Source organism: Astatotilapia calliptera, chromosome 9 (genome assembly GCF_964374335.1).
Source record: "Astatotilapia calliptera chromosome 9, fAstCal68.1, whole genome shotgun sequence".
In the NCBI taxonomy this organism is placed as follows: domain Eukaryota; kingdom Metazoa; phylum Chordata; class Actinopteri; order Cichliformes; family Cichlidae; genus Astatotilapia; species Astatotilapia calliptera.
The window spans coordinates 30,350,312-30,368,435 of NC_137430.1; the positions used below are offsets into that span (position 1 = coordinate 30,350,312).

The 18,124-nt window shown below is 41.8% G+C and overlaps 2 protein-coding genes and 1 long non-coding RNA gene across 6 annotated transcripts in view; all 3 read right to left on the bottom strand.

The window, feature by feature from the left end:
- Positions 1–18,124, bottom strand: part of LOC113028823 (uncharacterized) — a 270,569-nt gene that overhangs the window by 23,848 nt on the left and 228,597 nt on the right. The window lies entirely within an intron of this gene.
- The window catches only part of LOC145431171 (uncharacterized), a 32,467-nt gene continuing 16,763 nt past the window's right edge, over positions 2,421–18,124 (bottom strand). Inside the window, exons 3-5 of one of the 2 annotated variants that reach the window (XM_080306666.1) lie at positions 7,623–8,219; positions 5,410–6,003; positions 2,421–3,891 (exon numbers count right to left, since the gene is read on the bottom strand). In XM_080306666.1, coding sequence (XP_080162792.1) covers positions 3,373–3,891; positions 5,410–6,003; positions 7,623–8,219 — 1,710 coding nt within the window. In that variant the 3' untranslated portion in view covers positions 2,421–3,372. Of the gene's footprint in view, positions 3,895–5,409; positions 6,004–7,622; positions 8,220–18,124 lie in introns of both variants that reach the window. The other variant, XM_080306665.1, reaches the window with a different exon arrangement.
- Positions 9,744–17,944, bottom strand: LOC145431177 (uncharacterized). The gene is made up of 2 exons (XR_013911520.1): positions 17,419–17,944; positions 9,744–10,144 (listed from the first exon to the last, which is right to left on the bottom strand). It is a non-coding gene; the product is annotated as an uncharacterized LOC145431177 (long non-coding RNA).

The window sequence follows — 18,124 nt, forward strand, 5'->3', positions numbered from 1 at the left end:
TTGGAAGTGGACGCCAGTGCAAACGGGGCAGGTGCCGTGTTGCTACAGGAGGACCGTCATGGTGTGGATCACCCGATCGGCTATTTCTCAAAGAAATTTAATGTCCATCAGCGGGGGTACAGTACGATTGAGAAAGAGGCTCTCTCTCTGCTGTTCGCATTGCAGCATTTCGAGGTGTATGTCGGTGGCAGTCCCTGGCCTGTAATTGTTTATACCGACCACAATCCCTTGGTATTCCTAATGCGGATGCAGAACTCGAACCAAAGGCTGATGAGGTGGTCCCTCCTGGTGCAGGACTTCAATTTGGAAATCCGTCATAAAAAGGGCACTGAGAACGTGCTAGCGGATGCCTTATCCCGTGTTTTCCTTTAAAAGTAACTGTTCAAAACATCTATCAATCAGTGCGCCCCAGGGTGGCTGTAGCTACAATGTAGCTTGCCATCACCAGTGTGTGAGTGTGTGAATGGGTGGATGACTGGATATGTAAAGCGCTTTGGGGTCCTTAGGGACTAGTAAAGCGCTATATAAACACAGGCCATTTATCAAGGAGATGTCTTTGATTTTGGGAAGGAGGGTGTTACGGCTGTGGCCATGAGGACTGTGTGGGCTGTTTTCTGTCTGTGTTTTCTGTACTGTGCTTAAGACTTTTTCCAGGTCCCTCCCTGTTAGAGGAAAAATGATTCTATGTTTCTTTACCTTCTTTTAAATGTACAAAGATGCCCTTTGTCTGTGGTTAGATTGGTTTAGAAGTGTCGTTTTAGACTTTCCCAGCAAAGACATATTGTTTCTGGGACATATTGTTTTAGATTGTTTTATCTCTCCCAGCTCTCTGCTGACGAGACTAGCACCATATATGGAGTTGTTTTATTTTATCTGTTTATTATTTTCTTATCCTGTTCTTACTGTCTCTGTGCTCTGTGCCTATAAAAAATGCCAAGCCACTGTCCATGGTGTGAGTTGTTCTCAGCAGCTCACCCATGTACACGTTTAGCAAAGAAAGTAACTTTGTCTCATTGTGTCTTTATTTCTCCTGGGTTTTTTGCAGAGTTTTCTCCCGACACTCCCCTAATGAGGAGTCGTGAGCAACTGATTGGACCATGGAGCGGTTGACCACCTTCAAAAAGCCGCTCTGACAGCTCTGAGGAAGAGAGAGAGAGAGAGAGAGTGGAACGAGCGAGTAGCCTGACAGTCGTCACGGTCCTGACCCTGGTTTTCCCAGCCTGTGCTTATATTGTGTATTTGTGTGAGTATGAATTGTGAAAGCCGCTCCTAGTGCATTAGCTGAGAGCTTAGGCACTCGTGGGCTGAAGCGGAAGGGGTGAGCTGCCTTTTCTTTTGGAATCGTTTTCTCCTGTTTTCTGGGTCAGGGAGCGAGGGATAGCTCTGTCATTTGTTTGTTCTATTTCTTTCCTAGGGTTTAGTTAGTCTTTTCTGGTGGGACTTAGTTGGTTTTGTTTATTTTGGCCTGGGCTCACCCTGGAGCTATGCTTCTTGTCCTTAAATAAAATCACCTTTTTTTACTCACAACTGGTTTGGATGTTTGGCTTGGGAACCAGGGCGGGGATTTGTCTCTCTCTCCTCCAACCTTATGTGCGTCCCTACACGCCTAGACTAGGGGCGTAACAATACAACATACCTCCTTTGGTTGGAACCGGTGCTACACTGGCAGGGCTAGAGGCCAGGACTCCACTCTTCGGGTTCTTGGGGGATATTGCTAACTCTGGGTCCGATAACAGGCACCACATCCGCAGTAGATGTGCTCAGTGTGAGGTCTTGCGGCAAGCTATCAATCACCAGGTGCTTCATCAGATGCTGTGAAGTACAGCCAGACTTTTGAGTGCTTCGCCTTGGGCATTTTTAATCTGTAGCTCTGTTGCAGGGTGTTTTGGTACCATTCTTTATTCATGGCTGTGTTTTGCGGCAAAATTGTGAGCAGACTCCCTTGGATGAGAAGCAACCCCAAAGTAAAGTAAAAGTCAAGTAAAGTGTGCGTGTTAGTCCCCATAGGGAAATAGTTCCTCTGCATTTAACCCATTCACCCAGTGAAGCAGTGGGCAGCCGCCAGTGCAGCGCCCGGGGAGCAGTGTGTAGGGACGGTACCTTGCTCAGGGGTACCTCAGGGTAGCCGTTTAGTGGAGTCGAACCCCCGACCTTCCGATCATGGGGCCACCACTCTACCTACTGAGCTATCCCTGCCCTAACATGAATGGTCTCAGGATGCTTTACTGTTGGCATGACACAGGGCTGATGGTAGCGCTCACCTTTTCTTCTCCGCACAAGCCTCTTCCCCAGATGCTTCAAACAATCGGAAAGAGGCTTCATCTGAGAATATGACTGATAGGTTTGCAGCATAAACCTATTCGCTGGAACGTTAAGGACAACTTGCTACACAGCAAAAAGCAAGACACAAGGCACCAAAGTTCTTCGTGTTACTCATGCATGAGGGAGACCTGCCTGGAGCCAAGTGTCGTTCCACCACTTGATCTTCGTCAGACTCTCAGCCAGGTTCCCCATAGCACTCATTTTATTGTGGTCACATGAATATGCATAGGGTCATTAACATATAACATCTTACATAGGTATACATGTGAACAAAGAATACTGTGTGTGTGTGTGTGTGTGTGTGTGTGTGTGTGTGTGTGTGTGTGTGTGTCCATAAACGACTTCCCTTAACCTGCTGGTCTGGAAAATCCAACAGTTCATCTATATGTAAAAAAGCACTTAGACTAAAACAGACATAGCTACGTTAATCCTACCGTAAAACAATAAAACAAGGTACGACCTCTTCCCATGCTCCCTTTACAGCCTGCTAAAGATCACACATCCTATCACTACACAATTGATTATACACCTCTAAGCATATATGGTTAAATATTTCCTATATACAAATGACAATAATAAAATCTAAACCCAACAATGACTTTGCCCCAGTCCTCAGCAGTCAATTCACCATGTTTACATGATTTTTGTTAAATTAAATCATGTTAACATGAAATAAACAGAAAAGGAAAATTGTGTTCTGACTTGTTTAGAAATATATTTTTCTTTTGTTTTTTTTATTCTTAGATTTTTTCGAGCTCCAGTCTGTGTCTCCAACAAATAGGACAAAGGATCACCTGCAGCTCAGACGGGATCTACCCTCAACCTGAGCTCACCTGGTCCACCAGCCCTTCATCCAGCATCACTAACAACAACACAACAGCCCATCAGACTGAGCAGCAGCTTTACAGCATCAGCAGTTCTCTGATACTTCCAAACAGTGACATGGATCTATATTACATCTGTGCAGTCAGCACTGGCAGAAACAGGAAGAGAGCAACCTTCAGAAAAAGAGATTTTACATCAATCCATCCATCCAGTGGAACATTTTCATCAGATCTTTACAGGAGATTCGATCTGAACTCTGTGGAGCCTGATCTCAAGGGTTTTAAGTCTGACACTGAAACCAGACGATCTTTCTGTCTCTTCAGATTCACTGTGATCCAGTGATGGGAGTGATTTCAGCCCTGAGTGATCACGCTGATGTTTGCACAGAGCAGATAATTTAGTGAATGTTTTGGCACATTGGTAACAGTGAAACAGTTTATTAGTAACGTGGGATCGTTTGTGTGATTTAAGCTGACTTGCAGTGGTGAAGGATGACCCACACTGATCACAGAGGTGCTTTTTAACCCCACTGTGAATCAGTTCATGTTGTTTTAAGTAACTTGATGTGGTGAAGCTTCTCCCACATTCTTTGCAGTATTTCAGTTTGTCTCCAGTGCGTTTACATTGATGTACTTTTAGGGTGCGTTTTCGACTGAAAGTTTTTCCACAAAGGTCACAACGAAACTCTTTCCCACCACCACAGTGATGACAGGGTTGAGAACTGGATCCATCTGTGTCGCTCTGCTTCTAAACAAAGACACAAAGACAGTGTAAGTCAGTCCTTCAACATTTTTATCCTGAACGTCGCCTGAAATAAAGAGCATCTCTGCAGACGTCCAATTACATTTTACTGTTTCAGTTAACACGGATAAAAATATAAATACATACCTAGGGCTGGGCCATATTATACCGTTCACGGTAATACCGGTATAATGTTAGGCAACGATAGGAAAATGAAATATCGCGATAGAATGGGAGTAAAACGCGCATGCGCAGTGCCTTTGTTTTCATACGCACATGGCCGATTGTTGAGTGAAACAGATGAACCAGAATTGGTGTTTGTCCGTCAGATACACGACAAAGCACATTTTTTTGCAGAACATGCAAGCGGCCGTCGGACTAAGATGCTCTTAAATCTGGGAGTAATCTGGGTCCTAAACTCCGTATGCTTCAGGTCAAACGAACACTGCAGCATCACTAAGAGTTAAAAACTGTCTTAATTCTTTCATCTTTAATAAAACGATCAGCATTGCTGCTTTACCAGGTGTAACTATGAAGTTTAACTTCCAGGCATCCATGAAAACAAAATGTATTACATTTAACGGAGTTAGAAGTTAGCAGGAAGTTAGCGGAAGTTAGCTCGCTAGTTTCGCTAGTTACCCAAGCATGATATTGCATGTTCTGACTGAGAGATTTCGGAAAAAAATCAAACGTACAGCTCTGCTATCACTTCCAACATAAATGAAGACAGGAAACTAAACAGCAGTGACGTTTGTAGGGTTACTGAAGTTGGGCTAGCTGGTATATAATTATGTGTTACGTGATCGCTAGCGACACAGCTATGTTAGCATAACATAAACAGTGAAGCTGGAGGACAAACACTAACACTTTTCCACTTATAAAAGTTAACGTTAAGGTTCCTCATGGTTAGAGACAAATGCAATCGCATGGCAGGATGCTGTAAAAGGACCAAACTTCAGTCAGGAGAACAACTGAGATAATCCATCCACAATACGAGGTTAGTCATTAATATACTGCAACAACATGGGAATAGAGCAGCTGCCAGAGAATTCAACATTAATGAATCAATGGTACAGAAGTGGAGGAAGCAAGAAGAATGAGTTTAATAAAGTTTGATTTATCTGACTGCTTTGTTTCGCTTAATGTGCCTTATAATCCCGTGCACCTTATGGTCCGAAAAATACGTACTGCACACTGCAGTTTAATCTTTTTAACTTCAGTGGATATTATACATGGTTATGCTCAGGATATGTCAGCCCATTTCTACTGGAAATGCCTTTTGGTTAAACTTTCAGCAAGGAATTTGCATTTGCACTGTTAAATTTTTATAAAGCTTTAATGTACATAAAAACCAGCTTCTTGTTTAAGTGAAAATAAATGATAGGTTGTCTTTTTGCGCTAGTGTTGTGGAGTTGTATTTTGTCTCGCATCAATTATATCGTCAGTTATATCGTTATCGCAAATTTTCAAATATATATCGTGATAAATATTTTTGGCCATATCGCCCTGCTCTATACATACCTCACAGTAACTGCACTTGTTGAGTCTCTTTCTGGTGTGGATCTGTTGGTGTCGTCTTAGGGAATGTGGAGCTTTAAAAGTCTTCTCACACAGGTCACATTTATAAGGTCTCTCCTCAGTGTGGGTAAACATGTGTTGTTGTAACTGTGCGTCTCCTGTAAACTGTTTGCCACACTGATCACAGCAGCACACATCATGTCTGGTGTGAATGCGTACGTGTGTATTTCGGCTGTCTATCCGACTGAAGGTTTTTCCGCAAATGTCACAGCTGTATGCCTTAATTCCAGAGTGGGTAACTAGATGACTCTGTAAGTGGCCACTTTGAGTAAAAGCTCTGCCACACTGATCACAGCTGTACGCTTTAACTCCACTGTGGATGAGTTGGTGTTTTTTTAGAGCATCCTTCCAGGAAAAAGACTTTCCACACAAGTCACAGCTGAACGGTCTCTCTCCAGTGTGGATGACCTGATGATGTTTTAGGTCATACAGAGTAAACCCCTTCCCACACTCGTCACAGGTGTGTTTTCTCTCTCCCTTTCTTCTGTGAGGTTTGTCGGCCTCCTGAGAGCGCTGACTTCTCGCTCCATGTTGGTCCTGCAGTGACAGAGATACAAACAGAGGCAGTGAGTGAAATGCAGTCGTGGAACAAACTCAACCTTCAAACTCCCTCCATTAACACTCGTTTTAAACCTGAGGGTGGAGTGTGGCACCAAACACCTTAAAGGTCTCTTATCCCCACCTGCTGGTAGTTCTAACACATTACATCCAACCTGCTGTTAAAAATAATTCATGACTGTTCAAACGTTTCACTGTAGAAAACATTGGATTAATTTTTGATTAAAGGCAATTAAGTGCCATTCATTTTCAATCTATATTAATCACATTTTATTTGTATGAGCAAAAAAAAAAAAAAAAAAGGAAAATATACACACTTAATGTGTTTACTGCCTGATATCGGGCTACCGTTGTGGTGCTTTGAACGTGTTTTTGCAGTGATAAACCAATATTAAGTCTGTTCGAACAACAATAATACCAATAATAATAATATTATTATTAATAGTAATCAGAATAATAAAAACAACAACAATAATAATAATAATAATAATAAAAAAACAATAATAATAATAATAATAATAATAATAATAATAATGATAATGTACTTCCACAGCATGTCTTTTATCCAAACCGCTCTCTGCAGATGGCCCCGCCCCTCTGTGAGCCTTATTCTGCTGGAGGTTTCTTCCTGTTAAAAGGGAGTTTTTCCTTCCCACTGTTGCCAACATGCTTGCTGAAAGGGGGTCATATAATTGTTGGGTTTTTCTCTGTATGTATTATTGTAGGATCCACATTACAATAAAAAGCACCTTGAGGCGACTATTGTTGTGACTTGGTGCTGTATAAATAACACTGAATTGAACTGAAAATTTAATTAATATCTATGGGCTCAAAGTGTAGTCATTAATATTCTGTACTTGTAAATCAGTTTTGTATGTGTAAAAAGAATTTGTGTGTAGACTTAGCAAAAAACAAAACAACCAAAAAACGTTACAAGTACGAATTTTGACCCTATTTTTCTTCCTTTCGTCTGATTGGTCAATGTCATGTCAATCAGAAATGTAACAATCCAATCAGAGAACAGATGGGTTTGGCTGTCGGACGGGCGCTTTTTTTGAACAGGGCTGTAAAAACTACAATACCACCACCATAATACTACATTAATACTAAAATCATAACTGAATGCAGAGCGACTGAAAGCTCTGTTCCCCATAGTACTAAGGTGTGAGGATGGAACAGTAAGATGAATAGCAGATGATGATCTGAGAAGGCAGGAAACAGTGGTGATATGGAGCAGGTCACATAAATATGAAGGAGCAGATTTATGGATACACCTGTATGTAAGAAGTAACATTTTAAAATGTATCCTGGCTTCTATGGGCAACCAGTAAAGGTGCTGAAGAACTGGGGTAATATGAGCTCTTGACAGAGTGCAAGTTATGACCCGAGCTGCAGAATTTTGAAGAAGTTGGAGTTTATGAAGGGACCTTTTAGGGAGACCAAATAGGAGGGAATTACAGTAATTAATACGGGACGTAATAATCACTCAGAGCTGCTTTTCCATGCAGTAGAATTGCTAACATGCTAACACAGTTTAATGAGCAGAGTTGTTCCAAACAGTCAGGCTAAAATGACAAGATAACAATATAAATACATACCTCACAGTAACCGTTCTTGTGGAGTCTCTTTCTGGTGTGGATCTGTTGGTGTTGTCTCAGGTGATGTGGAGCTTTAAAAGTCTTCTCACACAGGTCACATTTATAAGGTCGTTCCTCAGTGTGGGTAAACATGTGGCGTTGTAAGTGTGTGTGTTTAGCAAACTCTTTGCCACACTGATCACAGCAGTACACATCATGTCTGGTGTGAATGCGTAGGTGTGTATTTCGGTTCCCTTTGTGGCTGAAAGTTTTTCCACAAATGTCACAGCTGTATGCCTTAATTCCAGAGTGGGTAACTAGATGGCTCTGTAAGCTGCTACTGTGAGTAAAAGCTCTGCCACACTGATCACAGCTGTGCGGTTTAACTCCACTGTGGGTGAGTTGGTGTGACTTTAGGCCACTCTTCCAGGAAAAAGTCTTTCCACACAAGTCACAGCTGAACGGTCTCTCTCCAGTGTGGATGACCTGATGATGTTTTAGTGAATCCCTCCTATTAAAACCCATCCCACACTCGTCACAGGTGTGTTTCTCCTCTCTCTTTCTTCTGTGAGGTTTGTCGGCCTCCTGAGAGCGCTGACTTCTCGCTCCATGTTGGTCCTGCAGTGACAGAGATACAAACAGAGGCAGTGAGTGAAATGCAGTCGTGGAACAAACTCAACCTTCAAACTCCCTCCATTAACACTAGTTTTAAACCTGAAGGTGGAGTGTGGCACCAAACACCTAAAAGGTCTCTTATCCCCACCTACTGGTAGTTCTGACACATTACATCCAACCTGGTCTTAAAAATAATTCATGACTTCCGGTCAGCATGCGACCCGAATAGACGCAGGAACGAGCTGCTCCGGTGAACCTAACTCCGCTTTGACCAGTTTCACCCCTTCAACTCGCTTTCACTCGTAACTACTTTTCTAGTGTTCTGAACACTTTTAACCCTTTCCAATGGCTTCTAAGAGTGCAAAAGCGAACAAAAAGGAGGACGCTAGCTTAACACTGGAGGCTATCACCACGCTGCTCCAGCAGCACCGAGATGAGTTGGCATCTGAATTTAAGACCTCATTTAACGCCCTCGATTCAAAACTGGACCAGGTACGACAATCCCAAGAGGAACAGGCTGAGAGTTTCATCCTTGGAGCTTGCAATTGAAGACCTGAGCCAACGTGTCGCTGACCTTGAAAACACGTGTGCCGCTCTTCGCGAAGACAACAACCAGCTAAAGAACAAAGTCACCGACCTGGAGAGCCGTAGCAGGCGTCAGAACATGTGGGCGCCCCACTCACTTCTTTTCCAACCTTCTCTATGAGTTGTTGGGCAAAGAAATACTTCAGTCTCCACCGGAGCTCGATAGAGCGCACCGCTCCCTTGCAGCGAAGCCGCCGTGGGACGCCCACCTCGCCTGGTGATCATCCGCCTGCACCGATACCAGATCAAGGACCTCATCATCCGAGAAGCTAGGAGGAGAGGGAAATTCGACTACCGAGGCGTGCCTATCCGAATTGTGGAGGACTACAGCCCCGAGGTCCTCAATCAGCGGGCGCAGTACAAGGACATTATGTCGGAGGCCGGCTCTCCTCTTCCCAGCACGGCTTCGCATAACGCAGGCCAGCGGCGCCAGAAAGTTTTTCAGCTCCGTGGACAAGGCTCAACAGTACATTGAGAGGCTCCCAAAGGCTCCGGAAGCCCCGTGAAGAATTATTACCAATAAAACAATGGCACTAAATGCAGGTACCAAACATTCCATATAGGTATGGAGGCGCAGTCGGGATCCACGTAAGACGTCGCTTTTCCCCTCCGAGTGTAGCGATATAGTCTGAATGCTATAGTACTGAAATGCTGATTATTACTTTCATTTAACTCGATAATCTTTTTCTTTTTTTTCTTTGAAAAATAAGGAGACAACCTCATTGACTTCTACCCGTTGGCTAATGACGTAATACCTGTTGCACGGAGACGGGGAGTTTTGTTATCTACTCGTAGCCTTCTGTCTGTTCTTATTCAATAATTCAGTTATACCAGTAGTACTTATTGAACTACTGTTACACACCGGCCCGAGGCCGGGGTGCAACACAACAAAAAGATAAACCCTACACATAGTAACGACAAAATAAATCACACTGCGGCAGATTGACAAGAATTAGTTAATTTATTTACTGAACAGGTAGCGAGCTTCAGGGTGGGCGATGCCAAAACAACAAACAAAACACACTAGAAAGAAAAACAAAGCTAACTTACCTCCCACGATTCCAAAACAAAATACAATTCTCTAACCTGTCTCCCTACCCGAAACAGGAGAAAAGAGGGGAATGAAAGAAAACGGCTTCCCACCCCTACAGCTACCAAGCTCAGGTACACCCTTTTTCAACATTTATATTGCAGCCCCGTGCAGTCACACACCACGACGGTCCCCAGACACACAGCTCACGGGAAACCAGGAAGTCTGCTCGCCGGCCCAGTCCAACCCCTTTTGTAGCTGGCCTCTTTCCTTCCTCCACCAATGGGCGGCCTCCACCTGGAAACAAGCGTCACTGAATACAAATACAAACAATAACAACACCATACCGCAAATAATGACCCTGGGTCATAACACTACATCATCTTTTTTGTGTTTGGTTGTTTGTTTACGTACTTGGACTCTGCTTTGAAACACTCCAGCAATTACATTTGGACTTGGTGGCTGATACAGTTTCAAAACTTAACAGTATTATAAGGGGTTTCAGCTTACTATGCTATGGCCACCGGAGCAGTGATTCGACTGCTTCAATGCCTAGGTTATTGGTATCATAGACAGGAGGAGTAACACTCTAAATATGCTAAGTTTGAAGAGCTCGCTGCTTGTTCTTGTTCTTTTTTTTTGGCAGCCATTTTCTGTTGTGGGGAGGGCTTGGGGAGGGTAAGGGTCACTGCTATGAACCTCATACACTGTTCTTTTTTTTTTTTTTTTAACTTGTTCTGAACTAATTTCCACCCATTGTAAAGTTATTCTGTTCTTATCATCTAAGGCCACTGTGCATATTTTCTTTGCTCTACAAATCAGATGAGTCTGCAATTGAACTTTCTAAGCTGGAATGTTAAAGGTCTAAATCATCCAGTCAAGAGAAGGAGGGTTTTGTCACATGTTAAACACCATAACACTGACGTGGCTTTCCTGCAGGAGACCCACGTCAGGGCCTCTGATAATGTCCGTCTCTTCTCCCGTTGGAGGGGCCAGTGTTTTCACTCACTTTTCCAAGCTAGGGCACGTGGGGTCTCTATATTAGTCAGGCAGAACATTCCCTTTGAGGCCCACAATGTCATAGCAGACAAATATGGTAGATATGTCACAGTCAGTGGGAAACTGTATAACAGTCTTGTTGCTCTAGTAAATGTGTATGCTCCTAATACAGATGACGAAAATTTCTTTAAACAACTATTCTCCTCTTTACACGACTTAAATGTCTACTCTCTTTTTCTGGGGGGTGATTTTAACTGCTGGTTAGACCCAGCCCTGGATCGCTCATCCACTAAGAGTAATGTTTTAAGCAAATCTGCATCTGTCATTCATGCCTTTCTATCAGAATATGGAATGTGTGATGTTTGGCGTACTCTAAATCCTCATAAAAGAGATTACTCCTATTTTTCACATTTGCACCATACATATTCAAGAATTGATTACTTTATCATTGACACTAATTGTCTGCAGCAGGTCCATTCCTGTGCCTACCATAGCATAGTTATTTCAGATCACGCCCCTCTTACTTTGTCTCTGTCTCTTCCACATCCTCCTGTTAAAGCTGCACAATGGCGTTTCAACTCGACCCTCCTGTCGGATGAAAATTTTGTAAAGTTTATCCAGGATGAGATACGCTTTTACTTTGCCACCAACTCTTCCCCAGAGACTTCCAGCCTTGTCGTATGGGATGCCTTTAAGGCGTATATCAGAGGCCAGATTATTGCTTATTCGGCAAGAATTAAAAAACAGTCCACCCATGAAAGGAATAAGTTAATGCAACAAATTAAGGAGACTGATCAACAGTATGCTCTCAAACAGAGTCATGAAATATTTAAAAAGCGTGTAGAACTTAAAACAATACTTGACCTACTCACAACGTACTCGACTGAACGTTTACTCTTACATGACAAATCCAAATTTTATATGCATGGTGACAAACCTGAAAAATTACTGGCGAGCCTTCTAAAAGGTTCTCGGGCAAGGCAAAGTATTCTTAAAATTCGACAACAAGATGGCGACATAGTCACAGATCACGAAAAAAAATCAATGAAGTGTTCAGGGATTTTTTCTCACAGCTTTACACCTCAGAGTCCCAAACTGACTGTAATGCAATTAATGAGTTCTTAGCTAAACTTGACATTCCTGAAATTCCACCAGAACTTAAAACAAGGCTGGATGAACCCATCTCCCAGTTAGAAGTTTCCTTGGCTATAGCTTCGATGCACTCTGGTAGGTGTCCGGGTCCGGATGGTTTTCTGTCAGAATTTTTCAAACACTTCTCTTCATTACTGTCCACGCAGCTTAGTGCAACCCTCACAGACTGCAAGGAACAAGGATCTCTTCCTCGATCATTCTATGAAGCCTGTATTACACTTATTAAAAAGAAAGGAAAAGATCCGTTGGAATGTGCCTCCTATAGACCCATTTCTCTACTGAACACAGATGCTAAAATATTAGCCAAGATACTTGCCCGTAGACTAGAAATAGTTCTTCCAAAAATTATTTCGAAAGACCAGACAGGCTTCAATAAAGGTCGTCATTCATATTTTAACATAAGGAGGCTATTTAACATAGTCTACTCCAGCTCTACAGACTCTGATGAATGTATGGTCTCGCTTGACGCTGAAAAGGCCTTTGATCGAGTTGAGTTCGATTATCTCTTTGCAGTCCTTGATAGATTTGGCTTTGGAGCGAAATTTACTTCATGGATTAAATTACTCTATTCTCAACCATCTGCTACAATACGAACTAACCTCCAATTGTCAAAACCTTTCAAACTTCACAGAGGCACACGCCAGGGATGTCCCCTCAGCCCCCTGCTTTTTGATCTGGCCATAGAACCCCTTGCCATTGCGTTCCGCAGTTGCAAAGAGGTACACGGCATTTGGAGAAACAATACAGAACATAAGGTCTCGCTCTATGCAGATGATCTCCTGCTCTTTATTTCTAAGCCCTTAGCCTCACTACCATCTGCATTGAATCTGCTTAGTCAATTTGGTCAGATTTCAGGGTATAAACTGAACTATGAACTGAATAAAAGTGAGCTCTTCCCGCTAAGTAGCAAAGCCAGTATGTTAGACTTCACCTGCTTGCCCTTCAGAGTTGAAAGGACAAAAATTACATATTTGGGAATCACAGTGACAAAAAAAACAAAACAAAACATAAAAACCTTTTCACAGAAAATGTGAGTGCATTGCTGAACCAAGTGAAGCGGTCCCTTACCCACTGGACACCACTCTCTATGTCTCTGGTAGGACGTATCACTTCGATTAAAATGACCAGTCTACCGAAATTTCTATACCTTTTCCAGGCTGTACCCATTTTCATTCCCAACACTTTTTTCAATAAGCTGGACTCTGTCATCTCATCTTATCTATGGCAGGGTAAACGCCCAAGGCTTAATAAGATGCATCTTCAAAAATCTAAAATTGAGGGTGGGTTTGCACTTCCCAACTTTCGTTTTTATTATTGGGCTGCTAACATACGATGTTTGGTGTTTTGGTATTTTTACCATAATCGGAGTGGTTGTCCTGACAGGGTCACTATGGCATTGCATAGTGACAACAGTATATCCTTAGCAGCTGCACTTTGTTCTCCACTCTCATCCTCTTCATTCAACTTCATTCCCAACCCTGTAGTGGTGCACTCATTAAAAATATGGGGCCAGTTTAGGAAATATTTTAAACTTTGTGACTTCTCCCTTCTCAGCCCCATTGCATCTAACCATTTCTTTAAACCTTCTACCCAGGATGGTGGGTTTGCGGAGTGGCACAGAAGTGGAATAACTTGCTTCAAGGACCTATTCATAGCCAACAAACTAGCATCATTTGAACAACTTGCTAATAAATATATTCTTCCACCATCACACTTTTTCAGATACTTGCAAGTCAGGCACTTTATTTGTTCCCAGATTTCAGGCTCAAGCCCTCCACCAGAGCCTACACTACTAGAAACTATCCTGCAACTCAATCCAACCAATAGAGGGCTGATTTCCTTGCTTCACAATAAAATGTTAAATTTGACACATACCTCTTCATCCAAGCTCAAGACACTGTGGGAAGAAGACTTCAACATGACAATCTCTGACGAAACATGGGCCTCTATACTCAAACATGTCAACACTACATCACTATGTGCCCGCCATTGTTTAATCCAGTTCAAAGTGGTGCATAGAGCCCATTTCTCAAAATCCAGATTATCCCGTATCTACCCTGAAATCTCTCCATATTGTGACAGATGCAAAACTGCTGAAGCTTCACTGGTCCACATGTACTGGTCTTGTCCCAATCTCACTCAGTTCTGGTCAGAGGTTTTTCGTACCCTGTCCAGAATTCTCAGTGTGACGCTGACCCCCGGACACCTTCTTGCTCTGTTTGGCATCAGTGGGAATGAGGTGCTTCTACCGGCCTCTAAAAAACAGGCATTATCATTCTGTTCCCTGTTGGCCAGGAGGGCAATTCTACTGAGGTGGCGGGATGCTGCCCCTCCCACTCACAAACAGTGGTTATATGACCTCATGGCCTGTCTAAAACTGGAAAAGATAAGACACTCACTTCAGAACTCCACTGGGAAATTTCAAGACATGTGGGGACCCTTCCTTGATGCTTTTCAAAATCTATAAGAATTTTTCAGCAAACTCTCTTAAGTCAGGTGTGGAAATACAGTGTGCGGGTGCAGGCAGTGACCTGGGTGGGAATGAATGGGATTGTTTTGCAGGGATTTTGTTACTTTGGGATATATTATACATTTGTTTATATTATCTTTTTTCCCCCTCTTTCTTTCCCTTTTTTCTTTTTCTTTTATTTCACAGCCGAAGATACATTTTTGAACTCATTTCACAGCTTAAATGTACTACTTAACCCTAATGTACAGATCATCTGTAATCCTTCTTTTTTCTTTCTGTTTATATGTATAATGTATACATTGATGTTTATGTGTATAAAAGGAAACCTCTTAATAAAAAAGACATTGTTTAAAAAAATAATTCATGACTGTTCAAACACTTATATCATGCCCATCCCTCCTGCTGTACACAAATATTAATACTAGCATGCTAACACACTCAGAAAAGTAATGAATGCTTATCAGCTCTATACTTATTTTTATATTTCCTGTTGTTGTTTCCTATTAGATATTTATATAATTTTCTCATTTTTAAAAAAATAATAAATCCAATGTAACAGTTACTAGCTTGGTTTAGTGAAGGAAAATGTCAGAGTCTGATTGCAACCCGAGGGAGTTTTTTTTATAAAACATACTGACGACATAGAAAAAAGAAAAAAACAAACATCTGCTTAATTTACAAAACAGATGATTTATTTGTAAAAAAAAAAAAAAAAGAAGAAGTAGTTTGGAATCATATATGATTGCGTTCCACTTCTAACATCTACACCACTTTGTATTGGTCTTTCACATGTGTCAACAGAAAATTGTACTTAGTAGTCAGTGTAATCTTTTAATGATATAAGTTTGCATATGGTAGAGTACTGCATGTTGACCTTTTGATGACTTGTTGTTCACTACAAGACTTGTTATAAATTTTCTTCCCACCAGGCAGAGGAGTCGTTCCTTCGACACACACACACACACACACACACACACACACACACACACACACACACACACACACACACACACACACACACACACACCAGGGCAGTCTCAGAGCCCTCACTCCCGTGCGAGTGCTCTGTGACTGCCCTTGCTGCAAGTAAAACTGTGTGTTTCTCCTCTCTGATTCTCAGCTGAAGAAATGTCTTCGAATACATGGAAAACGTGGTATTCCAATGAAATTGATTCATGTTTGTGGCTGTAATGTAACAAGATGTGAAAAAAAAGTCAAAGGGAGCCAAAAACTTTTGCAAGCCACTCTAAGTCCTCATGTGTTGAAATCAGACATTGGGTCTGTACTAGGGCTGCCAAACGATTATTTTGATAGTCGACTAGTCACCGATTATTTTTGCGATTAGTCGACTAATCAGATCATCATCCATTGGACATAAAACGTACAGCTTATTGCACCAGCAGCATCTGCTCTTATATAACTATCATTAGCTTACAGCTTTAAGCGTTTCAGGTATGTGCTAACTAAAAATAAAGACATGATAGTTTATTAAAGTTTAATGAAATCTGCAGCTGGCATCCTTGTACATGCAGTGCTGCCATATTCTGTTTCAGTCCGTTATTACACTCTTAAATCCTACTACTTATTCCTGCGTCTTTTGTGATCTTACAAAGCTTCAAACGACACGTCGACTATTAAATTGGTCGTCAACGATTTTGATAGTTGACGTAATCGTGACTAGTCGACTAATCGTGGCAGCCCTAGTCTGTACATGGACATTATGTTTTTTCAGGTTGTGAAAGATGCTGCAAAACAATCTGAGGCAGATTAACTGTGTTATTTAAAGACTACATGAAGATCCTCTGCAGGTTAGTGCAGGATAAACAGGTTCGTTTGCTGAACTGTGATGGATTTAAAGTAAAGAACAGTGTGTGACTGGTGCACAGTGACTGTGGTGCTCATGTCACAGTTAGATTACATCAAGTGTAGCAGAGATTCATTTAAACTGAAGCTCATGATGCTGACATTCATTCACTGAGTTCCACCTTCATACCAACAGTATAGTGTCTAATATAACGACAGTGTACTGTCAGTGTAGAGGATGGAAATCAGCCAGGACAGCTCATGAAACATCTGCTGACATCTGGTTGAATTCAGTTGTGTACATCCACAGAGAGCAGCAGGTCAGCTGATCACAGCCTGTACTTTAAGAAAATCTACTGGAGCTCTCAACAGAAATTATTGTGAGCTGTGATTCTTTTCCCCACGCTGAGCCACTACAGCTGATTTTAGGGTTCCCACCTGCTCAATCCCACTTTAACCTCTTCCCTGCTCATGTTCCTGTTTAGAGGCAAAGTCACCCTCTACAGTGTAGGCAACAGAAAATACACATATGTTTTATTTTCCTTCATTTTCTACTTAACTGATAAAACAGAGAACCTTTATTAGAAATAAATAGTTCTTATTTCATCTACTAATCTTATTTTATTATTACATTAATAAAGCACAAGGTTCAGTTAACTTTGGATAAAAACATGTGGTTAAAATGTTTTTCAAGGAGCTACTTTTACTTTCTTACTCTGATTACATTTACTAGCCTGTACTTTTTCCCTGTTACTTGAGAAAAGAAGGCTCTGTGAGCCTGGTTCTGCTGGAGGTTCCTTCCTGTTATAAGGGAGTTTTTCCTTCCCACTGTAACCAAAGTGCTTGCTCATAGGAAGTCATATGATTGTTGTATCCCCCCCCCCTGTATGTATTATTGTAGGGTCTGCCTACAATATAAACCACGTTCAGGCAACTATTGTTGTGATTTGGCACTGTATAAATAACATTGTATTGAGAATTGAATTGATAATAATACTACTAATATTAACGAAGGATAATTGATTGTGATTTCTTTGTGTTTGTAAACATAATTTAAAAATACATAATATACAATAATATGCAACACAGTCATATAACAGGTTGGGAGGATGAGAGTTTTAGACGTGACTGATTATTTGGTGAAACTGTGATATTTTCCTCACCTCCTGTGTTGAGCTCATTGTTTCCTCTGTAGTGACTCAGCTGAGTCCAGATGGCTGAAAATGTTCCTCTGCTGCTCCGTCAGACTCTTCTCCTCCTGCTGATCAGCTGGGACACAAAACAGATCTTTGTTAGGCTCCACACTGCACTGAAGAGTCAAAGTGTCTCATATGTTCATCTGACAACACAAAGTACAAATTTCACTCTGATTGCTTGTAGAAATCTTGTGAGACGTGTTGTGCTGCAAAGTGAGGAAACTCTCTCACTCACTTATACTTCAGGAGGAACTTTGTGACATTGGCTCTAATATTCTAAGCAGCCCTTTACTATGACAGGGCCAGAAAGTCCTATTTGAAGGTTTGGGAGAAGGACCATGTTAAAGGTGGATTGGGGTTTATACACTTTGTTATGATACAGGTAAGGCTGTAAGAGCCTGAGAAGGTGTCCTGAATGAACCTCTAAAACCAGTTTTCAGCTAACGACTCTGCTTCAGTCTGGAAAACAGCAACTACAAGTTTAAAGACTCCATCAACAATAGAGATTGACAGACCATGTGACTTTCGCGCATTGCATGCCGGTAACTCGTGGCAAAACAATCCAAGTACCTGCATCAAATGCAAGCATTTGCAGCACCGCAAAACGTTCATTCTTCGGTTCCAATACCTTCTTGCTTTTTCTTTGCCCCCCAAAAAGGTATGTACAAAACGA